General features: G+C 38.9%; 1 protein-coding gene across 2 annotated transcripts in view; it reads left to right on the top strand.

Annotated features, from left to right (window-relative positions):
* The window catches only part of trmt44 (tRNA methyltransferase 44 homolog), a 65,182-nt gene extending 52,280 nt beyond the window's left edge, over nt 1-12,902 (top strand). For both annotated transcript variants that reach the window (XM_043698693.1, XM_043698686.1), the window contains 2 exons: nt 4,342-4,458; nt 5,937-12,902. In XM_043698693.1, coding sequence (XP_043554628.1) covers nt 4,342-4,458; nt 5,937-6,175 — 356 coding nt within the window. In that variant the 3' untranslated portion in view covers nt 6,176-12,902. The remainder of the gene's footprint in view (nt 1-4,341; nt 4,459-5,936) is intronic.
* Nucleotides 12,903-14,577: the final 1,675 nt, after the last annotated feature.

The raw sequence follows: 14,577 nt of genomic DNA, 5'->3' as shown, positions 1-14,577 counted from the left end.
GGGCAGGATGGGAGGTGGTGTAGTCCAGGTAGCTGTGGGAGTCGGTTGGTTTGTAGTAGATGTCCGTGTTGATTCGGTCGCCTGAGATAGAAACAGAAAGGTCTAGGAAGGGGAGGGAGGAGTCCGAGACTGTCCAGGTGAATTTGAGGTCGGGGTGGAAGGTGTCCCAATAACTAGCTGATTAAATCAAACATCATGTTCCTTTGGCTGTATGTATGAGGCCTATTAAACAGTCCACCCTTGTAAAACCTAGTGATTTGGTAACACTGGCTGAATAAGTGAGTGTGCTAATAGATATACTTAAAACATAATGACTTGTAATGTGGGTCATTTATGTTTGCTGGAAGAAACATGTGTATATATACATAAGCATAAATAAGTCATTGGCTAACCTGGTACCACTATTTAAGAAAGGTGGTAAGGACAAGCCAAGGAACTGTAGACCGGTGAGCCTGATGTGGGTGGTGGGCAAGTTGTTGGAGGGAATCCTGAGGGACAGGATTTGGAAAGGGATGGTCATCATGACATGGGAAATCATGTCTCACGAACTTGATTGAGTTTTTGAAGAAGTAACAAGTGATGAGGGCAGAGCGGTAGACATGATCTATTTGGACTTCGGTAAGGTGTTCAAGGTTCCCCATGGGAGACTGGTCAGCAAGGTTTGATCTCATGGAATACAGGGAGAACTAGCCATTTGGATACAGATCTGGCTCGAAGGTAGAAGACAGAGGGTGGTTATTTTTCAGATTGGAGGCCTGTAACCAGTGGAGTGCCACAAGGATCGATGCTAGGTCCAAAACTACTTGTCATTTATATAAATGATTTGGATGTTAACACAGGAGGCATAGTTAGTAAATTTACAGATGGCACCAAAATTGGAGGTATAGTGAACAGCAAAAAAGGGTTACCTCAGATTACAATGGGATCTTGATCAAATGGGCCAATGGGCTGAGAAGTGGCAGATGGAGTTTAATTTAGATAAATGCGAGGTGTTGCATTTTGGGAAAGCAAATCTTAGCAGGACTTGTACACTTAATGGTAAGGTCCTAGGGAGTGTTGCTGGAAAAAAAAAGAGACCTTGGAGTGCAGGTTCATAGCTCCTTGAAAGTGGAGTCGCTGGTAGATAGGGTAGTGAAGGAAGCGTTTGGTATGCTTTCCTTTATTGGTCAGAACATTGAGTGTAGGAGTTGGGAGGTCATGTTGCGGCTGTACAGGATGTTGGTTGGCTACTTTTGGAATATTGTGTGAATTCTGATTTCCTTCCTATCGGAAGGGGTGTTGTCAAACTTGAAACGAAAGACTTACAAGGATGTTGCCAGGGTTGGCGGATTTGAGCTATTGGGAAAGGTTGTATAGGCTGGGGCTGTTTTTCCTGGAGCGTCGAAGGCTGAGGGGGTGACCTTATCAAGGTTTATAAAGTCATGAAGGGCATGGATAAGTCTTTTTCCCTGAGGTTGGGGAGTCCAGAACTAGAGGCCATAGGTTAAAGTGAGAGAGGGAAAAATATAAAAGAGACCTAAGGGGCAGCTTTTTTACCCCGTAGAGGATGGTGCATGTATGGAATGAACTGCCAGAGAAAGTGGTATGAGCTGGTACAATTACAACATTTAAAAGGCATCTGGATCGGTATTCGAGCAGAGAGTTTAGAGGGTGCTGGCAAGTGGGACTAGATTAGGCTGAGATATCTGGTCAGCATGGACAAGTTGGACTAAAGGGTCTGTTTCCGTGCTGTGCATCTCTGACTCTATGACTCACTGTGATGTGGTGTGCCACAGGACTCAGTGCTAAGGCTCTGACTCAAATGAAGGGATTGAAAATTTAGTTAGACACAAAGTTACTAAGGAATTATGTTGTGAAGAGAACATAAGGAGTATACAATGAGATAAGTATAGGTTAATTGATTTTACAAAGATCTGGCATTTGAATCCATTTTAGGATGATGAAAATTGTCAGTTTTGACAGTGTTAAGACGGACCCGCGGGGTCCCGTCTTTGCGTGTTCTTTCGGAAGGAGAGACTCACACTGGCAACTATGGTTAGACGCAGACAGCCGATTATTCACAGAATCTTAACTGGTACAACGAATCTACAAGCATGCATTCGTTGGAGAAGGCGTTCTCCCTTCTCGTTCAAACTTGACACAATTATACTTCGTGCTGCCTGGAGTCCCCGGTCAGTTCGCCTTCCCCATTGGTCCATTCATCTGCGCGCGCTGGGGATCCGTCCTCCTATTGGCCGCATCGAAGTGCCTGTCCAGCTCCTGCTGTGCTTGACAATGGCTCAGCCATCCCCGGGAGCGGTTCCGATCCCGTATTCAATAGTCCATTGTGTCAAGGAATTACTATGCGTCTGACAGGCTAGCCATTTTCAATAGTTTCAGTTTAACTAAATTGACAATTACACTTATCAACTTTAGACTTAAATAGAGCCATTCACACTTAACAGTTACAGGTTCCGATAGAGCAATTCACACTTGTCTAACAGTTACAGATTCCGATCGGTTTCTTTATTAATCCCGAGTTTCGATGGGGCAATTGATACTGGCTGGTATTTACAGGCTCCAAGATTTAATTAACATTATGCATATCCCTTACAAGCTCCAGCCAGGTAGTCATGCAGTCGCCAGCAGCAGCTCGCTTGGCTGTTGTTAACCATTTCAGGGCTGAACTAGAAGTGTCTGTTGCAGAACTAGTGTCACCCTCCCTAGCCCTACATTAAACACCCCAGTGAAATCTCCCCAACAACAGGAAGAATAAAAAAGCATAATTTATAAATGTAGAAATATTGCAGAGGGATCTAATTGTCCTAGTGAGTGAATTGCAAAGGGTTAGTACGCAGAAAATAATTAGGGAAGATAATAGAATGTAATTTTTATTGCATTGAGTTGAATACAAAAGTAGTGAAATTATTTTGCAAGGCATTGGTGAGGACCATATCTGGAGTACAGTGGGGACAGAATTGATATCCATTGCTAGGGAAGGATGCAGATGCATTGACAATAATACAGAGAAGGTTTGCTAGACTGGTACTTTAACCTGATGGGTTGTCTTCTGAAGAAGCATTGCACTGGCTAGGCTCCTATTAACGAGTTTAGAAGAGACTGAGGTGATGTAATTGAAACATAAGATGTTGAAGGTTCTTGACATGGTGGGTGTGAAAGGATGCTTCTTTCTATGGAGAATCAAGGGATTGTTTTGTTTAAAAATAAACTGCCAATCATTTTGGACAGAGATGAGTTTTTTTTTTCCTCAAAGAAGATTGAGAGTCTTCCGAAGCAGCAGGTCTGGCAGCAACCATAGGGAATGCTGTCTGACTTGCAATATTTCTCCAGCACACTCTTTTTGTTTCAAATTTACAGCACTTGCAGTTCTTTACGTCTTACTTTAGTGATCATTCAAAGTTTGGTATTCTTGATTTGGTCATAATGAGTGCTAGATGAAAAGCATCTTCAATGTGTGCCTTTCTCAGCAATGTTGAGCTATTAGTAGTCGTCATATTAATGAGCCCTTGTTCTGAGCTTCACTTGAATTTGAATATCCATTGTATCAAACTTGTGCATAAATTGGAAGCCCTCTGACAAACTATTTGTTGATCTTGCTACATAGGAATAAGCCATTTGTCATAAATGGTCTTTACCAAAACTAGTACTCCACAAAAGCATCCTTCACTTCTCTTCACCTAACTCTCTTCTTCTGTTGTTCCACCTTGTGCTTATCATGATTCCCCTTAATGAACTTAATAAAATTGAGGACTGATGAAGTGGAGATGTGACGTAATGTTTTCTTGATAAACGTAATGTGGCTTACTCAGCTTTCTATTAATAGTTTGTTGGGTGTCATTGCTGCCTATCAATCAGTCTACTTAAGAGCTGAGAAAACTGATTATTGTAAGTGAATTGAAGTTTGGCTGTCTAATGGTTGCAGAGTTGTGAAACCAGCATCTTTACTACCATTTTTGTGGGCCATCGTAAAGTAAAATTATAACCATTTATTTTAAGCTTTAATTTTAGACTTTATATTTATTTCTTGAAATATTAAGTTTATTGAACTAGCTAACCTGATTGATTCAAAATTCAAGTGTGTATGTTGGTGGTTTAGGTATAAATGCCTACTTGATCTTTGTGAAATGTTACCAGAGTATAATTACCAAATGTCAAGCTGTTTATTGGAGCTTTATGCATGCAAACGTGTTGCTGTACTTCTACGTTTTAGCAGTAATTTGTTAGGAAGTTCTTAATCTGCTGTAAAGTGATTTAGAATGCCTTAAAATTATGACATTGCATAAATGCATGTCTGTGTTGTGATTTGAATTACCATTTGTAACATTTGTTTTTTTTTATCAGGAACCCTGTCTCTTAAAAATGTAGCAGATCTTCTGGACTGTGATACATTACAAAAATTAAAAAAAGAATGTGGAGGGTTACAAACCCTGTTGAGAAACAATTGTCAGGTGTTTGAAGGTATGGTTAACAGGTCTTACTTTATAATCACTCTAACCCACCCGGCTTTATTTTTCCCTCCGGTTTACATAGGTTCACAGCTTTATTTTTATTATATCTGTGTTTATGTTTTATGCATTCTTATATGGACATAATCAGGCAAAATGTGATCAGAAACAAATAGGTTCTGACCAGGTTCAGCAATGATTTGTTTTCTATCTTTGGTGTTGGATTTTACTTTTTCTTTTCATACCTATTCTATTTAAGCTTTAATTATATAAATGAATGTTCTAATTCTCTATTTCACTGTCAACCATTCAATTTTTCATATTCCTAACTTTATGACAATGAGACAAAATCCCAAATGCTTTGTGGACATTTTTAGTCTTTCATTCTTTTCAAAAAAATCATTTTTTAAAAGAGAGTTGCTACAAAGACCAAACAACTGCAGGTGTAAATTCAATGGCTGGCTGGCAAAATGTATCTGTGACCAATAGAATGTAACACATTGAGGTGTGAAAGAAACTTCAGATGGTTAAGAGCATGGTTTAAGGCAAGGGACCGATGGCCCCTGCTAAACAGCAAACTACCCCTTTTCTCTTGAAGAATATGCAAGAATGAGGTTAAATGGATAGTTTCAACTCTAAACCACTTAAGATCCACAACTAGATCCATTCAAATTTTTAAATGTTGGTTTTCATTGATTGCCTCTGCCTTCACTTGCTTTAGGTCCAAGCTATGCCTTTCTTTATCTTCCTTCCTGTAAACGTAGGTCTTTGACCAAATATTTGGTCATCTATCTGAAAATTTACATCTTAAAATATTTCCAATTCTGTAAAAGTGTTAGCTATATTTCTTTTTTTCACAGTTGCTGTCCCAGCTGCTTGGTATTTCTATATTTTTTCAGACTTAGAGCATTTGCAGTACATTGTTTTTGCACAAGGGGTCAATGCATGATTTTGCACATGACTTTTGCAAAGGTGATAACCCATTTAATAGAAGTAGTGAAGTTGAGAGAAATTTTATACTTAATGTCCAAAAACTATCAAAATAGACTTTTTTACTTAGTTATCCTCTGTTCACTTCTCGGAAAAAGAAACTTCCACTGCAGCTACTTAAATATTTTCACTAAGAAAACATACAACATTGTTAGGTTCTGTGTTTGAAGTCTGTCGTACTGACTCTTCTCGCTAGTGTAGTATTTAATATAAGATGTTCGATAGTTGGATCTTGTTGATAAAAATATTACCGACAGACATAACCTTTTTTTTCTTCATCCAAACTGCAGAGACAAAGAACGGTCAAATTAATCAGATATCTGTTACTTCAATCTTTAATGCATAATGTTTACTGTGCAAAAGCAATTGTACTAAAACTCTTTATCAATGTACTCCGGTGTAATCACCATATAAACACCATGTAGAACTGGGTCACAAAATGGATATGCAAAACAGTTGAAAATGTGAAAAAAACACATTTATTCTCTCTTCTCTATGTAGTTGCCCATGGAAATGTTCAGATCCGTGACTGGTCAAAAGAAAAGCAAGACAAACAAAAAGAAAAGCACACAAAAAATCTATCACCAGATGAGAAAAGAAAATTACTTTCTGAAGCATGTAAGACACGTCTCTGCTGGTTCTTTGTAAATCATCCTGATGGATGTCCTCGAATTGCAGAAAAGTGTCCATTTGCACATGGAATAAAAGAACTGCGTTCTCGTGCTAATAGCAGAAAATGAATTAATATTGGTGTTAGATTAAAAGGAAATGTTCAAGAATAATATATACACTTTTTTTCAAAAGAAAAGCTACCTATTCCAAATAACCAGTGGATCAAATGTTGCTGCAACAAAGCATCATCTGCCATGAGTTAAACCTTTCTTCATGTGTTTAGATTTTTAATATCTTTGTGTCTGGCAAGTTACTGAAAGTAAAAGCTGATAATGATATGAGGCAAACAGTCTGAGTGGACAATTCCTCTTAACCAGTCCAGTTGAAAGATTGTGAAATAAAAAAAGCACAGAAACTGAAACAGAGGTTCAAATTCTCAATGTCGCATCAAGTACTGGAAACAAAATGGAGAAGAGTTACTTGGGTTAGGGAAGAGAGAAAGAAAAGGAAAGTGAAATGGTGTATACTTTTTTAAAAAATCTTTTGAAGGAATGAGATTCCAAATATATGATAGTCAATTTTAAGTACTAATGAAGTTGATTTGCAGTGTTTCATGTTAATTGCACCATTAAAAGTTGGTTTATTTCTGTAGAGAGACAAATCTACTTTGTGGTGAGTTCACGTTGTATCTATCATGCAATACATCAACTTCTAACATTCATTTTGGCTCAATAGTAAGATAGGTTGCAAAACAACATTCTTGGAAAGCTAACAGCAGAGTGATGCCACTCTATCAGCAATTTCTGAATATCTGCATTTAGCTATCCAACTGCCTCTTGTCTGATGTTGCTGTACTATTTGCAAATAAATATCAGTGATTATTATTAGCCTCATCATTTTGGCAATAGTATCAGGTCCAATGCTTTTGAATTCCACTTTTTCTGACCAGCTGTTTCTCATAATTAACTCCACATAAGTGAAAATCTTTAAAGAAATTTAAAATCAAAATGATTTTCCATCTGTGATTCTGTGACAGACCCCTGGTCATCTCATCCACCCCTGAAGTTCTTTGACTGCACCCTGAAATAATCCTGCTACTACAGCCACGTCGCCTTCCTCAGCACCTGTCTAGGTAGCTGGCTTATCCGATATGGACTCAAGACAACATTTAGACCGGCTCAACTTGAACCAAACTGTGACAACCGCTATCTAAAGTGCCTCTGAAGCCTACAGAAACATTTCTCCCTCAGGTTTCCCAGCTCATGGCTTGCTTTCCCAGACCTGCAAAGGACCTGTACTGTTCTTCATCCTTGGAAGGATCCACACCCTGAACCAATGCTTTTTCTCCACCCTACTGGACATCAAACAGCATAAGTACACTAAACTCTCGTAATTACCTCCAGATTGAGAGCACCTCAACCATTCCAGATCCTACCCCTGACACCCTCCTGAATCCACCGGAATCCATAAACCGCACAGTTGCTCCTGCCACTCCCACTGTCACAGAGGATCACATTATTTCCACCAACCAGGCCGCCTCCACAACTGCTGCCAATGTCATGCATTGCACCATTACTCCTGCTGACAACTTTGCTGATCACATGACCGTTTCCATACGCATACCCACTCTGGCAACATCTCCACACTTGCTCCCAACTCCAGTTCAACACAAAACCCCAGACCCAAGCCCTCCCATCTCCCCCAGACCTGCCCTCTCACTGAGGACAGTCAGTCTTCAGCAACAGACTCTCCTTCGTTCCACCATGCCCACATGTCAATGCATTTCGCACATGTCAAGATGTTGACCTCTTTTTCCACTGCCTCCACCTCCATGCCTAAAGAATTCTTTCTTTAATAATAATTTGGCAAAAATGTTTGTTCCCTCAAGTTTTGATGCTAAATTGTGTAGGCTGAATTTGTGTATTACGGTTACAAGGGAACTTCTGTATCCTGTGAAAATGGTGCTCCACTTTGAGATCTAAGTGCTTCCAAGAAATGATTAGCAAACCCTATCTGTTAATTGTTTTAGTTTACTGGATTCATGCCATTTTAAAATATTATTTTGCTCTTCAAAAACAATAGGACATTATATTGCATTTCATTTTGTTTTTTTATTCATATGGGAGGTGGCATTATGTTATTATTACTGGACAAGTAATCCCAGAGATGTGTGCAAATGCCCTGGGGACAAGCAAACTCAACATGGCAGGTCGTGATGTTTGAATTCCATTAATGAGTGTGGAACTAAAAATAAGTCCATTGTTGACCATGAAATCGTTGTTGTAAAATTTAATCTGGTTCTCTGATGTCCATTAGGGAAGGAAAGTCTGTCATCCTCACCTGGTCTGACTTATGTATGACTCCACTCCAGATCAATAGAATTGTGATTTACTCTTAAATGTCCTCTGAAATCACCTATAGAGTCTAATAACGTTATTGGAAAAGACACTGGCGCGCACAGTACTGTTGGTCTGTAATTTCCTCCTTGCTAACATCTGGAATTTTCAGCCAAATTTGGAGAGTTTTTTTTCCTTCTGTTATATCCTCGTGGGATGTGGGTGTCACTGACTCGGCCAGTATTTATTGCTCATCCTTAGTTGTCCTTGAGAAGACAGTGGTGAGCTGCCATCTTGGACCCCTATAATCCATTTAGCATAGGTACAACCGCAACCACAATTTGATCTATGAAGAAATAGTGATATATTTCTAAAAGAGGGTGGTGAGTGGCTTCAAGGAGAACTTTCAAGTCGTGGTGTTCCAATGTATTTGCTGTCCTTGTCCTTCGAGATGGTAGTAGTCATGGGTTTGGAGGCTGCCGTCTAAGAAACCTTGATGAATTTCTGCTGTGTACCTTGCAATTGGAATGTACTGCTGTTGCTGAGTGACAGTGGTGATGGGAGTGAAAATTTGTGGATGAGCCAATCAAGTGAGCTGCTTTATCCTATATTGTGTCTTGAGTGTTGTTGGAATTGTCCTTATCCTGGGAAGTGGGAGGTTTTTCATCACACACCTGACTTTTGCTTTGCAAATGATGGACAGGTTTTGGGGAGTCATGATGTGTGTTTTTTTTTTGTATTTGTAGTCTCTGTAACTATATGGCTAGTTCAGTTTCTGATCAATGGTAAACCCAAGATATGGATAGTGGACAATTGTGATGGTAATCCAAGAGCCAATGGTCAAATTCTTTCTTGCTGGAGATTATCATTGCATGACACTTTTGTGGTGTGAATGTCACTTGCCACTTTTCAACCCAAACTTGGGTCTGATCTAGATTTTAGCGGACATGGACTGCTTCGGTACTTGAGTCTTTATTCATGCTGACTATTAAGGAATCATCAGCGAGCATTCCCATTTCTGACCTTATGATGGAGGGAAGATCATTGAAGGAGCTGGAGATGGTCGAGCGTAGGACGTGCCACCCCAAGGAACTCCTGGAGCTAAGATGACTAACATCTGACTGCTACAGCAATCTCCCTTTGTGCCATGTATGGTGCTGACCAGTGGAGAGTTTACAGTTTTCCATTATCTTCAGTTTTGCTTGGGCTCTTTGATGCCACATCCAGTCAAGTGAAGCCTTGGTATCAAGGGCAGACACTCTTGCTTCACCTCTGGAATTCAGATCTTTTGGCAATTTTTGAAGTAAGGTTGTAATAAGGTCAGGAACTGAGTGGGCCTCTCAGAATCCTTACTGGGTGTTAGTGAGCAGGTTATTGCTAAGCAATTGCTGCATGATAAGTGTGATCAACAGTGCTATCATTTTACAGATGAGCAAAAGAAGACTCTCAGATCAGTAAGAACCAGTTTCGTCAGCAAGTCTGTGGAGAAGCGGTTAACGTTTTGAGGCCAATGACTTCATCAAAAATTATTCTGAACAGTTCCATAGAATTATCATCTGAATGGAAACGTTAACTGTTTCTGTCCATGGATACTACCAAACTGCTAAGTTTCTCCAGCACTCATCATTAAAAGCAGAGGTAAATTGATCTGTTTAACACTCAAATATAAGCAAAGTACTGTGGATCCTGAAGATCTGAAATAAGAACAGTTCTGGAGAAACTCAGCATGTCTGACAGCCTCTGTGGAAGTGTTTGCTTCTGTATCAGAGTAATGGGATTGGAAATGTTAACTCTGTTTCTCTCTTCAGATGCTGCGAGTCCTACTGAGTTCCTCCAGCACTTTTCATTTCTATTTGTACTAAAACGAGTGAGGCGAGGTTTTTTTTGTTGTCTAACCTTGCCTGGGTAACTATCTAATTTCAATGAGTTTTAGAGACTACTGGGTGTAGGGAAATTACCCATTGGAATTGTCAAAATCCTGACCAGTTGCCTTAGAGTCTGCTGTATTAGTGATTGTGTAGAGTCCAGCAGAGTAGAAATTGTGATCTGACCTTAGGAAACTCTGTGCCATGATATCTGCAGAATCTTTTAGAGCTGGTTTGACATTGTAAATTTCAATTTGTACCTCCTGCTAATTATCACATTTAAGTTGGGCTATCAGCATCAGAGGTAACATATATCGTACGGATTTATTCCATTTCAGCAGTTGAGTTAAGCGGATGTTGTGTTTCTGCCTGCTATATTAATGCAATCTAGGCAGATTCAGACTTGCCTGCACAAAAGATCAGAAAGCTTCAAGCAATGTTCCTTGTTAATAATTTACTCATGGAACATGGATGTCACTGCCTGACCCAGCATTTTATTGCCCATCCCTAGTTGCCTTTGAAAAGTTAGGACTGAATTGCCTTCTTGATTTGCTACAGTTCATTTGGTATAGGTACAGTTAAGGAGGGAGTGGCAGGAATTTGACACAATGACACTGAAGGAACAACAATATGTTTCCAAGTCAGGATGTTGTGTGGCTTAGAGGAGAACCTGTAGGTCATGTTGTTCCAATTTATCCATTGCACTTCTCACTCTAGATGGTACTGGTTGTTGGTATGGTCTGAGGATCTTTAGTGAATCTTTAGTGCATCTTATTGATAATACACCCTGCTGTTACTAAGCATTGGTGGTGGAGTGACTGCATGTTTGTGAATATGGTGTTAATTGAGTGGCTACTGTTTCCCAAACCAATAATCCTCCTGTTGTATGTGACATTTTGTACTGGTTCAATGTTCAGTTAATCGCAAACACAAAACTGGCCACCATCCCAGGTCAGAGTTGGCTTGTTTAATGAATGCTCTTCAAATTGAGTCCATCTTCTTAGACTTCGGGAGGCATGATTTAGAAGTTCTTTCATCCAGAAAGTATTTTCTGAGGAACTGTGTACCAATAAAATGATCAAATTGTTCAGTATAGTTTTTTTTCTTAAATAATTTGCAATATTTTATATGAGAAAATTCATAGATGTAGGACTGTGAATATCCTTAAGAATTTATTTTTGGCAATAAGTCCATTTTAATCTGTATAATAAATCTACGTTGGGTTATTACTCAAATATGATTAAGGCTACCAATTAATAGAATAACGAATAGAACCAATCTTCTGTAATATGCCTGATTATGATTTTCCACAGAAGAGTTTATATTTGTGATTGTACAAATTAATTTTTGGCTGAGATCTGAAGTGTAACCTAAATGGAATTCTCCCAGCCCTGTTGCTAAGTTGCGTCTGGAGATTGAAACGAACGCTTGGAAGAAAAAAAAGTGGCTGTGTTTTGGAAGAAATGGAGATTTGAGTTTGGAGGATGTGTCACCTCCTGAGTTACTTAATGAATTCTTTGTGACAGATATAAGATCTGTTAAGTTGTTAATGTCAGCTGATTCAAATCTTCAAACATATTGTGCCTGTGAACAAACTTGTTTTAAATTCTCATCTTTGTTTGCAATCCCCCCTATGACCTGGCCCCTTCTGTAATACTTTATAGACTCAGAAATTTCTTGAAATCTCTGCACTCTTCTGATCTGGTTTCTTGAGCATTCCCAAATTTAGTCAGTCCCCCTAAATGTGGCTGTGTCTTTAGTTTTTTTAAGATCTAAGCTCTGGAATTCCAATGCCTAAAATGATCCATCTCTTTTCCCAGCATTTAAGGACATCTTTAAAATATACCTCTTTCAGAAAGCTTTTACTGTTCAGTAATTATAACTGCTATAGTTTTAATGTCAAATGATGTTTGGTAACATCTTCGTAAAGTACTTTGTGTAGTTTTACTGCCATATGAATTCAGATAGTTGTTGCTATTGGCTATCTAAAACAAAACTTATTGCACAAAGTCAATCCCTGACATTGATGGCAATTTAAGTATGTTACTGTTTAGGTAACTGCAACTGGGCATCCTTACTTTTACTGTCATCTTTTTTTTTAAAAGAAGGAACAATACTGAATATATGGTGTTAAGTGATTTGAAGATCTGATGACTTGGGATAGAATGTGAAAAGGGCTTTCACCAACAGGAAGTGCCAAATTTATGACTTGCTCTTAATATGCAATTAATATGTTTAATAAATTTAACATTCACAGGTTAGACCAAGTAAATTGGTTTTGTAGCAAGCTGCAACACTCATTGTAATTTTAACTATAAAAGAAATATTTGTCAGATGAATGTGTGTCCTGAATTCCTTTTTAAGCAGGTAAGTTGTTAATAATAGGATCCCATTGTCTTGGATCAGAAAACTATGAAATTAGGTTCATCCAATTTACCTAATAAAATGGTTTTTAATACAATTCTGCAAATCCTAAGTTGTGTTCTAGTTATAATATGGAGAAGCACCTATATTGAGTATTCTGATGTTTTGATTTTTTTTAAATTCCTTTGTAGTTTATCTATAGACCATAAAATGGAGAAGCAGAATTAGGCCATTCAGCCCATCGAGTCTGCTCCACCATTCAATTGTGGCTATGTTTCTCAACCCCATTCTCCTTCCTTCTCCCCGTAATCCGAGTTTCCCTTATTAATCAAGAACATATCTATCTGTGTCTTAAGTACACTCAGTGACTTAGCCTCCACAGCGTTCTGCAGCAAGGTGTTCCACAGATTCACCACCCTCTGGCTGAAGACACTTGTCCTTATCTCAGTTCTAAAGGGTCGTCCCCTCACTGAGGCTATGCCCTCAGGTCCCAGTCTCTCCTACTAGTGGAAACATCATCTCCATATCCACTCAGTCCATGCCTCTCACTATTCTGCAAGTTTCAATCTGATCTCTCCCTCATCCTGTTAAACTCCGAATGCAGATCCAGAGTCTTCAGCAGTTCCTCATATGATGAGCCCTTCATTTCCTGAGATCATTCTTGTGAATCTCCTCTGGATCCCCTCCAATGTCAGTACATCCTTCCTAAGATATGAGGCCCAAATTCCTCTCAGTATTCCAAATGTGGCTTGAGAAGGGTTTATACAAGCTCAGCAGTGCATCTCTGCTCTTCTGTTCTGGCCCTGTTGAATCAAATCCTAACATTACATTTGACTTCCTAACTATCCATTGAACCTGCATAGTTACCTTAAGAGAATCCTGAACTAGAACTCCCAAGTCCCTTTGTGCTTCAGATTTCTGAAGCCTTTCCTCATGTAGACTCTTTTACCCACTTCCCAAAGTGCATAATCATGCACTTTCCCATATGTATTCCATTTGCTACATCTTCGTCCACTCTCCTAGCATGTCCAAATCCTTCTGCAGCTGTCCCGATTCCTCAACAATATCTGTAAAATCTGCATAGGCTGTAGGGAGAGGTTGAATAATCTGAGAAATTGATGTACTGTGCCTGGTTATATTCAGTTTTTATTTAAGAAATGAAATATACATATCCTTTAAAAAAGTTAAGAACTATTGTGATTATGAATCTGCTAATTCTGAAGGAGTTGGTCGTTTAAACTTGAATGTACCGGATCCTTCACACGGGCTGACTGAACTTTTGGAGGCATTATATTCTAGTCTTCTAGAGAACTGGGAAGGTTAGACATTTTCTCAACAGTAAAAGGACAGGACAAAGCATCTTACAGTGTATTGTGTGTTGTTCTCCAGATGCATACAATGAATTAGATGAGCATTTATTACCTTCTCCTGTATGTCTTTGTTTTCTGGTCTCCCATGCAGCCTCCCATCCTGTGTTGTGTGCTACAAGATTTTTCTAAATATTGCTTCCTACCCTTCCTCACTACAGGCAATGTGCTCGCATGTATGTCTCTTCCAATTAAAGATTCTTCCCTGTTGATATGAAGAGGCTTAAGAGAAGGTTCTCACTTTTTCATTCTCTTTGATTGAAATGTTATAGCCATAAATAATTCCAAGCAACTGGAATGGGGTGTCCTGTCAGTGAGCTACACTATTTCCTATTGCTACCCAAGGCTACCCTTTCAAAATGTCACTTAGAAAATCGAAGCTTCTCAAATGGTGTTTACAGTCCTGAACAGCAAGCAATCTGCAGAACTGACAAAGCAGTTGACACTTTATAAAAGAAAGTCATAGTTAATTTAGTTATTCAACTTGATAAATTCTTTGCAAGTACAGTTTTTAGATCCATGACCTTTCAATTTATTTTAAATTACTAACTTGACAAGAGTAAAGTGTTCTTATTTTAAGCTGGAAGGGTGTACAAAG

This window comes from Chiloscyllium plagiosum, chromosome 1, assembly GCF_004010195.1.
Source record: "Chiloscyllium plagiosum isolate BGI_BamShark_2017 chromosome 1, ASM401019v2, whole genome shotgun sequence".
Lineage (NCBI taxonomy): Eukaryota > Metazoa > Chordata > Chondrichthyes > Orectolobiformes > Hemiscylliidae > Chiloscyllium > Chiloscyllium plagiosum.
The sequence above is the reverse complement of the archived record's forward strand: the minus strand, read 5'-3'. Positions and strand labels throughout refer to the sequence as shown.